The sequence below is a fragment of the Piliocolobus tephrosceles genome, chromosome 11, assembly GCF_002776525.5.
Source record: "Piliocolobus tephrosceles isolate RC106 chromosome 11, ASM277652v3, whole genome shotgun sequence".
In the NCBI taxonomy this organism is placed as follows: domain Eukaryota; kingdom Metazoa; phylum Chordata; class Mammalia; order Primates; family Cercopithecidae; genus Piliocolobus; species Piliocolobus tephrosceles.
Genome location: NC_045444.1, coordinates 75,079,795 through 75,093,527, shown reverse-complemented (window position 1 = coordinate 75,093,527; position 13,733 = coordinate 75,079,795). Strand labels below are relative to the sequence as shown.

Here is a 13,733-nt window from a genome sequence, read left to right as displayed (position 1 = left end):
CATTAGACAGTGCTGAATGATTTGCATTCATGCAATTACACTTTTTTTCTTGTTGAGCACATGATCTGCGGGATGCAACAAAAAATTCAAAACATTAGTAAAACTATTTTCTCTTTTTCAACAATATTTATTATTTTCATTCGTCTCAATAATATTGTGACATTTCATTTGTCTCAATAATATTTTGAATTATATTATTGGTAAGTAAAAGTAAATATTCTTTTTTCCCTTTTGTTTTGTTATTAGGGTCCGATTGGTGCACGTGGACCAGAGGGCCCCCCTGGTAAACCTGGGGAAGATGTAAGCTACCTTTCCTCATTTTCCAGTTAGGTTTTGAAGAGGCAAAGGAGTTACAATGTTAAAAAGAATGTTCTGTATTAATTTCCATTACATTTCCCCACCCTTTTAGCTTCCATTAAATTCAATGGAAACAGGAGAACTCAGAATAGAAGTTTACAAATATCTAAAAGGGGCTCTTAATTTGCATAGTATTGTATTATTAGGTACTACTGTCTCTTCCTGCATTCCCTGGGTTTTTGTTAAGATTTCTCCATTAGATGCTAGGCTTGTTGTCACAGTAGCAAAAACCTTTCCTAGTGGAACCACTGAAATTATCTGAAGAAAAAAATAAATTATCTGAAATAAAAAATATAAAATAAATAAAAAAAATTATCTGAAATAAAATATATATAAAAAATCATTATGAGGTCTTATATAAAAGGAATTTTTAAAATGTGTTAGTAGTATAGTGCCAATATGGCTCCCCAATGATGAAAAAATGATTTCTTCAATTGGATTTTTAATTAAAGTTAAGACCCAACTCCAGATTTTAACATTAAGGACATGTAATCAGAGAACAGTGTGCAATAGCACACTTACATTTCTAGATTCTTTTCTTAGTTGTACCAAAGTTGAGGATCAAATTATGGGTAGGCCGTTAATTTCTATGTGATACTAAACCAAGTATTAATAAATATTTTCTCTTTGTGAGTCATAAGATTCATTTAAACAGGTTACATTGAATTTGGCTATAGAGCACGTATTTCTGGTAGCCCTTTCTTTTTAACCACAGGAAAGAAATGGAAAGTAGTATTTTAAGAAGCAATACTTTAATTCAGTGTCATGTGCTCATATAGAATTCTATAGTATATATCCTATAGCATACATGTATGTTTGTGTGTATAAATTTTGATATTCATAAAATAGTGAGCTAGATCAGACCAGGAAAATTTTCAACAATTTATTCTTCTGGATAAATTAATGAAAGCCACAGACTAACCTGATAGAATCGAGTACTATCAGGAATATAAGGAATAGAGTCTATTTTTATTTTATTTTTTTGCACTGTTTAGAGAATTGCACATTAGCTTTCTAAAGAAGGCTGTTTTATCAGTAATTTATCATTTAGTTTCAAAGAAGAACCTTTTTATCACTTTTGCCTCCCCAATCTCCTACATTTTTTTCCATAAAGGGTGAACCTGGCAGAAATGGAAATCCTGGTGAAGTGGGATTTGCAGGATCTCCGGTAAGTTTATACTCACCATAAGGCAAACTTTGAAAAATAAATAACATTGAATTAAATTGCAATTCTCTGTATGCACATGTATCAGGCACTAAGTAAATGGAGACAAACAAGCATTGTTTGTTTCTGTAAAAATGTGAAATGTCACAGGACATTTTGCCAGAGTGATGGTTAACTCCAGTTCTCTGCTTTGCATTGACACCATAAATACACCTTCTGGAGCTAGAGAAGTATATCGAACATAACATGAATACCCTCCAAACTGAGTATCAAATCCTCAGAAAATTCAGAAAAAATAGTTTTTTTTTTTTTCATAAAATGAGTTACCAGCTTGACTTATTTACAGTTCACACTTCAATCCTGTTTTAGCTTTTTAAAATCCTTTTAATATTTTTACTTTATATTGTCACATATGTCTAAACAATAGCTTGAAGAAAAGCTTGTTGCCTTGTTTTTTATCAACTAGGGACAATAAATTATGGACGAGGTGCCTCTTTGGCTGCTCCCCAAACCGTAATTTTGGCTGAAATTCTTGATTAATGTTCTGGGTCCTAAAATCATATGACAATATACACTGATTTCCAGCCCTCCTAACACAGCTGTTTTCTTCCCCTTTGGCTCCCTAAAAGAATAGACCCCTGGCAACCACTTCACCAGAATCCAAGACCTGGCCCCTTGGCCATTCTCTGAACCCACCTGTCTCTCGTCACTCAAATTGCTTTGCCAGGCCCTCTTCTAGAATGTGTTACACTGGCCATGGGGAAAATTAGAGTATGATAAGCAAGCAAAAATCTTCCTCAAGCATTCCTACTTCTTGGGTTTCTCTTGCCCAATAGCCCCAAACATTCACTCTCCTATTTATTATACTTTCTATAATTTCCTTTTGTTTCTACCACTCAATACAATCAACAGTACCACATTACTTTCTGTTTACTTTCTGAAAATTGATGAGGTTCAATGCTAGGAAATGTTTTAAACAAATGAATGCTCCCTTATCTTTTAAGGGAAATTTACAAGGCTCAAAGGATTATTTGGTTGCAAACATAAACCAGTTTCCCAACTCCCTGCTTTCTTTCCTCCTCCATCAGCCTGGGAAATAAATGAAGATAAAGGCATGAAGTTTAATCATTAGCACAGATGTCCTTTTCAACCCATCCAGGTTTGAACTTCCCATGTCCTGCTGCACTCTTGCTCATGCTCACAGTGTGGGCCCTCCATGGGGAGGAAGGGTGCCCCGCCAGCACACCACAGATGCACTGTGCAAGCTCAGTGCAATGTGTGATTGCGCTGTAATGACAGTCCTGGGTCAGCAGAATGAGAATTTTTTATGAGCATTAGGACATCTGGTTCATTTTCTTGTTACATTAGGGATATGTAATCACATGAGAATTTCCCTTGCAGATCATAAAAACTGAAGTTAACTAATTATTTGAAATAACATAGCTCAGCAATTCCCCTATAGGCTTAGATGGGTCTGCACCAGGTTGCCTGCTAAGGATGGAGAGGAGACAAATCTCTGTAAAATGAGGCCTTAAGTTGAAGACTTAACGGGAGTTCTTGATGTGCAAGAATGCTTGAGCAGGGTTGTGTAAACAGAAGAATTAATGGGACCTCATTTGTTCAGAGAGCATGATTTGTTTTACCCCTACTGTGATAACCCTCTAAAACACTAAAGAAATAATTTTCTTTCAAGAGGTCACAGAGGAATTATTGCTTTGATTTTGTTATATGAATTTCATTCATTGAGTTCTTATTCAACCATTTAGAAATAGTGAATGAAACCTACGATTTGCAGAGCAGAAGGGTTTTGTTATCTGTGTAAGATCATGCTAGGACAAGAGAAGTTCCTTAGGAAAGGTTAAAGGGCTATGAAAGTAAGAAATATTAAACCATTTCTGTATTCAGTTGTTTATCCAATTATTATTCATTGAATGTCCATTAGCCAAACATAAGGCTAACTGCCAGCTATACATAAATTAACAATAATAATCAATATGTGATAATACCAATCAATGCTATCATCGTGCTAAATATACTGGCGACAGTGGTAATGCCAATTCAATGCAAAATCAAATTAATGTAGGCCATGATAATAAGTAAATAAGTAAGTCACTAGCTTGGTATCTATTTTAAGACAGTATAAAAAAACTTTTATGCATTATTTCAAAGTAGTTGTACCACTGGATTTGATTTTCTGTGGTATTTCTGTTGTTTTTTATTTAATGTGTTTAGGTGAAAGCTACATAGAATTTGCAGAAATTAATTATTTAGTCAATAAACAAAGCATTCTCATATTTCTCGACTTTCTTTTCTGTTGGATATTTTGTTTATTCATTTAGTTTTTAAAATAATTATAAATCCACAAAGTTTCTCCTAAACAATTTATTTTAAAAATTCCTGACCACATTATAATACTATTCTTCCCATCATATTCTGCTGCCAATATTCAGAAAGTCATAGAAAATAAAAACATTGGTTTGCTACAAAGGCATTTAATGTTGTACCATAAAGCACAATAAAGAAAGAAAAGGATATTTTATCTTGAATTTCTCTCCTGAATATTTTTTCTCTACCTTGGTATAGTCAATTCTCATATTGGACCTATTGATTCATGCTTATGTTTTTGTTTTGTTTTCATTAATAATTATAACACAGTGATGTCATGTGAAAAATTTTAAATGTCATTAACTCAATACCTGGTATTAATTTGTATCCCTGTATAAGTCATGTTTCCATTTCTAACAGCATATTTACTTTGCTAATTTTGGTCACCCAGATATATTTTGACAGATAAAGGTATATTGCTTTTTGTTGTTGTTGTTCTTCTTAATATGTTGCTGGAAAACTGTGTACTAGCTACTTTTTGGGGAAAATGATATATTAAGGAATTTTGCATCCTTATTAGTGACTCTAAAATGCCTTATCTATATTTTCCTTCCAGGGAGCTCGTGGCTTTCCTGGGGCTCCCGGTCTTCCAGGTCTGAAGGGTCACCGAGTAAGTTCAATCTATTGTAATCCTCTCAGATACTGTAGTTTAGTGAATAGGCTCTGGGGAGCATTACCTTCAAAATCTTTACTAGTCAATTTGTTGATTGTCCTTAACTGTCTATCGTTGCAGTATTTATCTGTGGTTACTGAAATCATAATTTTTTTATACATTTCCTTTGGGTTTAATTTGATTCGATAAAGAAATATATTTTGAGTTATTATTATGTACTGGACACTATGCTACAAAAGAGGATACAGTGATGAATGAGAAAAATCTCTGACCTGAAGCTTCAGGCTAATGGGGGATACGGATGAAAAGTTAGGCAATTCCTATATAGTGGAAGAGGTGACGTGGTAGAGATAGAGAGTACTAGGTCACAGAAGGGGCCCAGTCTACCTAGACTTGGAAAGCAATAGAATGCCTTCTTATTGCTGAAGATAATTACAATGTAACTATTATATATTGTTTACATATGTAGAATCTATCATCTATCTAATCATTTGTCATAATATCAAATAGTGATTTTCAATCAATATACACTGGCCTCTGTTTTGAGTAATTGAGATTTTGATTAAGATGTCTGGTCTGTTGCTATACTCGTTATTAAGTATTTTGAACATTCCCCTTGAATACAAATGATATTTTATAACTATATGAACTCTGTAGTTATGTGTTTCCTCTAACGCCACTATAAGTTTTTTTATTTGTAGCTACAGATTAAATTTCTACAAAGTCACAAATGTTTGAAGGGTAAGAACATTGCAAGCTGAAAATGTTATTTAAAGGTGAAAACTCTAATTTTCCTTGAATAAGCTTTCAGAATAGGTTGAGAATTTGAAAATGTTTTGAGCAACAACTTTAAATTTGAGATTCATTTTTATAAGGCAATTTCTGCAGGCTTATTTTTGGTTCTTCTTTTATGCCTTTGAGAATTGAAAAAAAACAGGATACAAATACAAATTTATATTTTTCTTCTCAGGGACACAAAGGTCTTGAAGGCCCTAAAGGTGAAGTTGGAGCACCTGGTTCCAAGGTAATCTTATAATTATCTCACTCTAGCCTCACTTTGGCTTCTTAGTTTTGCTTCATATGTTTACACATTTTTCAGAACCATCTTAATTCAGCAGGAGAGAGGGCTATAAATAAATGGTTAGGTAAATGAACGTAATTTTTCAAAGATGAGTGGCAACGGCTTTACGATGACATGACTTAATATGCCTCCAAGAACAGCCTGCATGGCACTGGGTGTCTGCCAGTGTAGGATGGGTGTTGTCTTCATATGAAGATGGCACTGTGAATCTATCTTCTAAAACACAATCATTCATTTTTCATCTTAAAAAATATCTGAAAGGTTTAGATAGTTCATTAGTCCCATTATTGAGTACTCCTTTAATACCAAGACCTTCTACCCATTGTTTCTTCTCAAAATTTATTTGTATTTCTACAGGGAGAAAAAACATCGAGGAAGTATAACGGAATTTTTAGTGGAAAACATCATGACCTAATGTGGAAATCATTTGACTTTAAAATTTTTTATTTCTAAGTCTCCTAGAATAGATCTTAAGAGAATATTACAATCAATTTTAGCTTTGTAAAGTTTTACTTGAGACATATCAGACATAGCCAGATAAGTCCTTTCCTGAGACTAGTTACTGTGGCTCGGTATGATAGTTTCCATCAATCTTAAGTCCCCAATATTAATTTATATGCATTTCTTTAAAACTATACTACTACTGCATTTTGAGAAGAAGTAATAGAACAACATTCTGAGATCCTATGTCAAAAGTACATCTTTCATATGCCCTCTTTGAAAATATGCTTTTAAAATTACACACACAGAGCAAAGTGATGTGAGTATCAGTTGTAGGCTTCTCATACTGTAATGTATTCTCATTTTTGTTTTAGGGTGAAGCTGGCCCCACTGGTTCAATGGGTGCCATGGGTCCTCTGGTATGTGCTGGTTTTCTTGTTTCTTAAATTTCTAAGGTTATATTTCCTTGCCTTTTAGATTATAACAAGAGAATTTTTTAATGAAAAATAAAAAATGGAGAACATAAGTTGGCTGGTAAAATAATCTTGATTACTAGCTGATAGACAAGCACAAGAGAGTTGAGCCCTTCTAATAGAAAAGGCTTTCTACATTTCATTGTTTCTCTTACCAGTTGAATGCCCTTATTCTTTTTCTATACTCAGTGATCAAATCAAGATTATTGTAGATTCAGCCCATTAAAGCCAGGTTAAGTGAAATATATTTATGTAAGGGGTGATAGGTTATTTATCTCCAAATGGGGAGAGTTTTTCAAACCCAACATTGCCCCTGGAAATACTACTGCTTGGTGGTCAATTATCTTGAGTCTCAATTGGATTGAGTGGGGTAGTCAGACTACCCTACATTTCAAATTAGGTGCTTCAAGAGATATTTCTTCTCTATCGTCATAGGGTCCGAGGGGAATGCCAGGAGAGAGAGGGAGACTTGGGCCACAGGGTGCTCCTGTAAGTATATCTGTTTTTACTTATACTGCTGAGATGTATATTTCAATTCATTTTTAGATTTAGTTTACTGAACTTGCCTTTTAAATGAAATTGACAGTACTGGTCACCTTTTCTTTTCTTTTTCTTTTGGAATAAAGTCAGTTTTACAGAAAAGTTGAAAATAAAGTACAGAGAATTCTTGAACAACCTCCTTTGCTTTTAATGTTAACATACAGCCACAGTACATTTGTTGTCTACTTTAATACAAAAATTAAGAAAATAATGAATACATATAGCAGCTTGGAATATAGTCCATAGAAAAACACGAACTTGGATATACTAATAAAATTACAATAATAAGAAACATTTATCAAAACCTTATTGTATGCCAAGAATTCTTCCAAGCATTTTATTTTATGTTCCTCATACTCCTAAAAGGTGGGTACTCTGAGTGCACTCTTCGAAAGAGCTGAGTCTCCTGATCACCTGTCTTTGATTCACTTTAATTATACAGATTGAGAAATACTCTTGCAGACTATTTATGTAACTTGAATCTGTATAGGAGGCATATTCTAATTATTCCTTTCACAACTCTCTGAAGGTCAGGCTATGCTGACTAATATTTCAAACTTATAGTTCATTACTTTGCACCTACTTTGCTTTAGAGAGCTAAGGACTGTCACCTTTCCTCTATTATTTCAAGATCCGATCATCACCATTACTATTAGCAATCCCAGGTTTACACTGTCTCTGCTATTACCTCCAGCCCATAGAGGACGACCAACTCAGAGTTACTCAACAGTACCAAATTCAGGGCCCTGATTTGGAAAGTGTAAGACCCTCTCACCAGGCCATTCTATATCAGTTTAGTAAGCAGAGGGTCCTAAGGGGATATAGAGAATATTATAGAATATAGTCAGCTATTGGCTTATCCAGGCTAACATCATCTATCAATATAGTATGCTCACTTCTCTGTGCTTTCTTCTACTGTCTGCCAAGGGAGGTCTGACATTTCTGCCCCACCATGGGCTATTGCTCTTCCCACATTTCTAAGAACTGTCTCCCATGTTAGCACTATTTCTCAGGGTTCTTACCAGGGTGTTAAATTGTCATATCATGAGACAGCATATCCACATCATTAAAGGTTTCCAACTTTGTATTCTGATTTTTGATACCGTGCCTTCAGGACCAAGACCCATACATTCTTTCTCAGATCCCACCTCTACCTGATGTTTAGGTCTTATAGGTGCTTTGGTGTATGATATCTTTTTTAAAAAAGTAGTAGTGCTAGTTATTGGTCTGGTGTACAGAAGTGAGGCTTAAGTTGTCTGCCAAAGTAGAAGCTTAGGTATCATCTTCAACAAGAGAGAAGTACCAACTATTAATGGGGGGAATGGGCCACTTCTCTAGGCCCAGTAACTTTAGATGGACCTGAGATTTTAAGTTCTTTTATTTTCGTTTAAATTTTGAGGACAGGGTCTTACTCTGTTGCCCAGGCTACAGGGCAGTGGCACAATCATAGCTCACTGTAGCCTTGAACTCCTGGGCTCAAGTGATACTCTCACCTCAGGCTCCCAAATAGCTGGGACTACAGGCGCATGCCACCAATACTGGCTAATTTTTTTTTTGAAGAAACGGAGTCTCACATTGTTGCCCAAGCTGGTCTAAAATTCCTGGCTTCAAGCAATCCTCCTATCTCAGCCTCCCAAAGTGCTGGGATTACAGGCATAAGTTACCGGGCCCAGCTGAAGTTCTTCAGTGTGTTGATGCACATATCCTAATGCCATATCTCAGAGTCCCACTCCTCTCAGTCCAGGATCCTGACCATGACATAACAGACTTTCTAGGTTTGAGAATTCAACCATCCCACGAGCTCTCACAGTCTTGCATTAAGCCCTGTGCTTGGCCTGTTATTCAGCTTTTTCTTCTCTCTGGTTGCAGAAGATGAGAATTAAAAAAAATGCTGCCAAGGATTCTTGCATTGGTGATTAATCACCATCAGCCTTTTAGTATCTTTCTCCAATAGATACACTATACAAGACCCACGCAATTCCATCAACTTTATAATTGTTATTTTCTTAATTCTTCTCAAATGCCCGAGATATTGCACCACTAGCCCATTCCCTTAAAATATCTCTGTTCACCATTGGTGACAATATTTGCCTTTGTGCCATCGCAGCATGCCAAGGGTGATTCATACTCTGACTGTCACCAGCTGACCAGTGGGAAATCCAGCTTAAAAATCCCATTTTAGAGTTTGCTTTCTTGTAACCACTCTGGCATCAATGGTCCTAGGGTCTTAGGTCAGGTTTCCTAGGAAACAGCCACAGGAAAGTGACTTGTATACAGTACAGGAAATTTATTGGTGAGTACTCTTAGAAACTATTTTTGAAGGAGTGAATAAAAGCAGGGTTTGTCAGAGGGAGAAATTGAATTGTGTTGCAATTGCAACAGAGATCTCAGTCAATTTCAGGGGAACTATGGAGTTGAGATGGCTCTTGCAGACTTGTCTCAAATAAAGGCCAATGCTTTGTATCCCTGCATTGACCAAGGAAAGAGTACAGTCTTGAAACAGCTAATTCCCTTTAGCTGAGGGCAATTCCTAGGGAATGTCTCAATAGCAAGCCATCAGCAGGTTATATTTCCAGCTGACAGGATGAATACTTCAGTACTTAAGGGAGCCCTGGGTGAAACCCACAGGATTCATTATAACTTAATTTATCTCTTTCTGTGTGTTTTATTTTCTGGACATTGCTTCTCTGAGTTAATCTGGCTATTAAGAATATTGAGGTGTTCAAATTTTCATTGTCTCTGAGTTCATATGTAAGAAGATGATACATTAAAAAGAATCATTTTAATCAGTTTCATTTTCTCAATCTTGATTTTATTTCTTATTGCTATAAGGATAGATGCATTTATAACTACCATATCAGCTTGTGTAAATGTGTTTATATTGCTATTAGCTGAGTGAGGGTTATTGTCAGTTAACTGTAATATTTATTCTTCAATTTGTAACATGGAAATTTTTTATAAAGCAAATAGATTATGAGAAAATATAGTATAAAATGTAATCTTATCCCATCTTGTCTTTTTTCTCTTAATTAGGGACAACGAGGTGCACATGGTATGCCTGGAAAACCTGGACCAATGGTGAGTTATATTACTTTAATATTAATTCATTAATTTATTCATGCATTCTTCCATTTGTATATTCAAAAACATTTACAGAGCACTCACCATGTTCCAGACACTTGGAATAAAAAGCTGATGCACACACAGTACTTCTTCCACACTGTTCTATTAAGGAACAGAGAGATATTAATATTGTTATGTAACATAATTGTTAACTCCATAATATAGTAGACAACTTCAGGTGTGGGAACAACTTTCAAGTCAAGTCCTGAAAGATAAGTATTTAATATATAAAATGGGCAAGAATATAGCATTGTCCAGAGGATATATAGATGAGAAAACACAGTGGGCTCAGAAAAGGAAGGCAAAATTGGAAGGCAAAATTGGATTGAGAGGCGGGAGCTAGATCATGAAGGACTATACTTACCATGTTAAATGGTTTTTGAGCTTTTTTCTATAGTTATTGTGAGATCATTCAGGGATTTTAAACATAAGAACATTATGACCAGAGGATAATCTGCTGGTAATGTTTGAAGATAAAATGAAGACGGCTAAGAATAAAGAATGAGTTTGAATACCACTGGCATAATTCCAGAAAGAAATTACAAAGATGTGAACTAAACTTATTATGGTAGTAACAGAGGCCGACTGCAAGTCAGTGAGCTAACAACTCTAATGGACATGACCCAGTAGATTTCTGGTTTAAAGTGTTTGACGGATGATGTAATTTATCTGAAATTGGAAATAAAGAAAGAGGAACAGGATACCATTTGTGAGTTTGAGTTTAGAATAGGAATAAATGAGTTCAATTTTGTGATTAGATTTACAAGAGTGGAGCTCAGGATAGAAATTTGAATTTCAAATGTAGTTTTGGAAATTTTTAACATACAGGCAATACATACAGCTGTGGGAGTAAAAGTGTAACACGGAATGAGAAATGATGAGGTCTCAGCGTATACCAATATTTTGTATACTGTGCTTTTTTGTGCTTAGTATGGACAAGGCTATTGTATTTTGCTTCAGACCATCTTGCAGTATTTCATAGGTAATCCTCTGTAACTATGAATCTTTAATTCACTTTTGAGTTCTTTTCTATTGTAATTAATGTGAGATCATTCAGAGATTTTAAACATAGGAACTTTATGACCAGAAAGATCATCTCCTGGTAATGTGGATGATGAAATGAAGATGGCTAAGACTAAAGAATCATCTTTAAATTATAAACAAAGAATGAATTGTAAATTATAAACAAAGGCAAATATTTTAAATTTGACACATTGCAAACATATTCCCTTTTTAAAATTCCCTTACTTGCAATAGTTCTCCCATGTGAATAGCCTCAATTGCTGCTCATTAACTGCTGAGATACCCAGAGGTACAAAGGATCCTAAGAGATGTGTGGAGCTGAAGTAGATTTTAGTTGAAACAGTGCTGTGGATCAAGGTCTCTACTACTATTCTGTCAAGGACACTTAAATTATATCTTTACAAGCAAAATAAAACTAATTTAATTTTTAAAAAGAGCTTCAAGACATAAAGTTATTTTCTGAAATTTAGAGCAATTTATCATACATGTGCTTTTCCCATCAATTATGTGATTTTAATAGCAGTGCCCTGACTTTTAAAAGAAAGATATAATGGTATCTAGAATAAATTATTTCATATATGATTAACACTGGTTGCTAGTAAAATGTACATACTTATATTGTAGGCATCATGTAGTAAACTTTATCTGTTCATCATGAAATTAGTGGTTCTCAACTTTGGCTGTACATTAGAATTACCTGGAAACTTAAAAATATTGATGTCCAATCCAATTTAAACGTAATCTCTAGAGGTAGACTCAGAAATCAGTATTTTTTAAAGCTCTACAGATGATTCCATAGGGTCATTAATGTGGATAGCTGCTGCAGGAAACCAAGAAGTGGTGTTTTATAATAGCACAAATATATTTATAGAATGTTATCTATAGTCATTTTTTAATGTAGTAATTGAGCACGAAGTTGCTACTGAAAATGCTCCTAAATAAATAGTCCGTGGAACAATTTTATTTTACTCCATTAGGAAAAGTTGAGTCAAGCTCTGCAAGGTAAATTATGCTAACAAAACACCAAGGAAAGAAAATATTATGAGGGAAAGAGAGAAGATATTGTAGGAAATATTCATGGTCAACATGGGCCAAGACTGAATGATCATAAAAGAAAAAAATTTAAAGCTATTAGCCAAAAGTAAAGCATAATTATAGTAATTGAAATCATTTGCCCCAGGGATCTTTTCTTCCTTGTTTCTCATAAGTAGGAAACAAAACATAGGATGAAAAATAAGTATATTTTGAAAGGGCTTTTATTAATTCAAAACTGATGGGATTAAAGTACAGTCCTTGAAGAGTCAGAATAATCTGTACTAGAATTCCTCTTATACTCACTTCTTTTAAATTTAGTCTTTTAATCAATGGCTTAAATTCTATACATGCCTTTCCAAATGAAGGGTAATATAAATATCCACTTGTTATTGCCTGAAAAACCTCTCTAAAATATCTAGTTTTTTTTGTTTTGTTTTGTTTTTGGAGGTGGAGTCTCACTCTAGGTTGGAGTGCAATGGCGCAATCACAGCTCACTGCAACCTCCGCCTTCCAGGTTCCAGCAATTCTCCTACCTCAGCCTCCCAAGTAGCCAGGATTATAAGCACCCGCCATTACACCTAGCTAATTTTTGTATTTTTAGTAGAGACTGGGTTTCACCACATTGGCCAGGCTGGACTCCAGCTCCTGACCTCAGGTGATCTGCCTGCCTTGGCCTCCCAAAGTGCTGGGATTACAGGCGTGAGCCACCACGCCTGGCTTCCAGGTGGTTCTTAAGCATCATTTTTATAGAACAAAGTACTAGATTTTGATATAAAATATAACTTTCTAAAAACTACATTATTTGATTAACACAAAGAAAGTACATCTCTCAAGAGGCAATTGTTTGAAACACTTTATGTTTGTGATTGATTTAATCCTATATGCTATTTGAGTAATCCAATTATATTTAATACCTTGGATATGTCTTTTAGCATTACTTTAGATTGATGTTGAAAGGTACTTATAATGAAATTAGACTATTATCTTTGTAATTTTAAAGTGAAAGGCAGGTTATTCTTATGTGTCAAACATAAAATGACACCAAAGACTTAAAAATGACCTAATTAGACACTAATTAAATACATGTCTGATTACTTTTCTGGTTTCTTTTAATAGGGTCCTCTTGGGATACCAGGCTCTTCTGGTTTTCCAGGAAATCCTGGAATGAAGGTAAGACGTTAATGTTAATATACAGTATTTAACTCTACATGATTACATGAGCCCCAAAGTGAAGAATGATATTTAATTAATTGAAAAGTGTGGAAGTTACTTTTAACTAAGGAAAGAGCCTAGAGTATGCCCTTTGTTCATTATTACATGGAAGAAGATAAATGAAAAAATAAAATTAACTGTATAAATATAATTAAAGGGGAATCACTTATAATTGTACCCTTAAAATATCAAAGAACCTGATGTGTTAGGACTCTAATGCCAGCCAATCAAAACAGCTCTAAGGAATAGGAGCTTTAAACTGAATTGGAACTCTATTCTCTATTC

At 34.6% G+C, this 13,733-nt stretch overlaps 1 protein-coding gene across 1 annotated transcript in view; it reads left to right on the top strand.

Moving 5' to 3' along the window:
- The window catches only part of COL5A2 (collagen type V alpha 2 chain), a 148,507-nt gene that overhangs the window by 94,611 nt on the left and 40,163 nt on the right, over positions 1-13,733 (top strand). The window contains exons 11-18 of the mRNA XM_023212406.3: positions 247-300; positions 1,472-1,525; positions 4,464-4,517; positions 5,491-5,544; positions 6,417-6,461; positions 6,951-7,004; positions 10,089-10,133; positions 13,353-13,406. Coding sequence (XP_023068174.1) covers positions 247-300; positions 1,472-1,525; positions 4,464-4,517; positions 5,491-5,544; positions 6,417-6,461; positions 6,951-7,004; positions 10,089-10,133; positions 13,353-13,406 — 414 coding nt within the window. The remainder of the gene's footprint in view (positions 1-246; positions 301-1,471; positions 1,526-4,463; positions 4,518-5,490; positions 5,545-6,416; positions 6,462-6,950; positions 7,005-10,088; positions 10,134-13,352; positions 13,407-13,733) is intronic.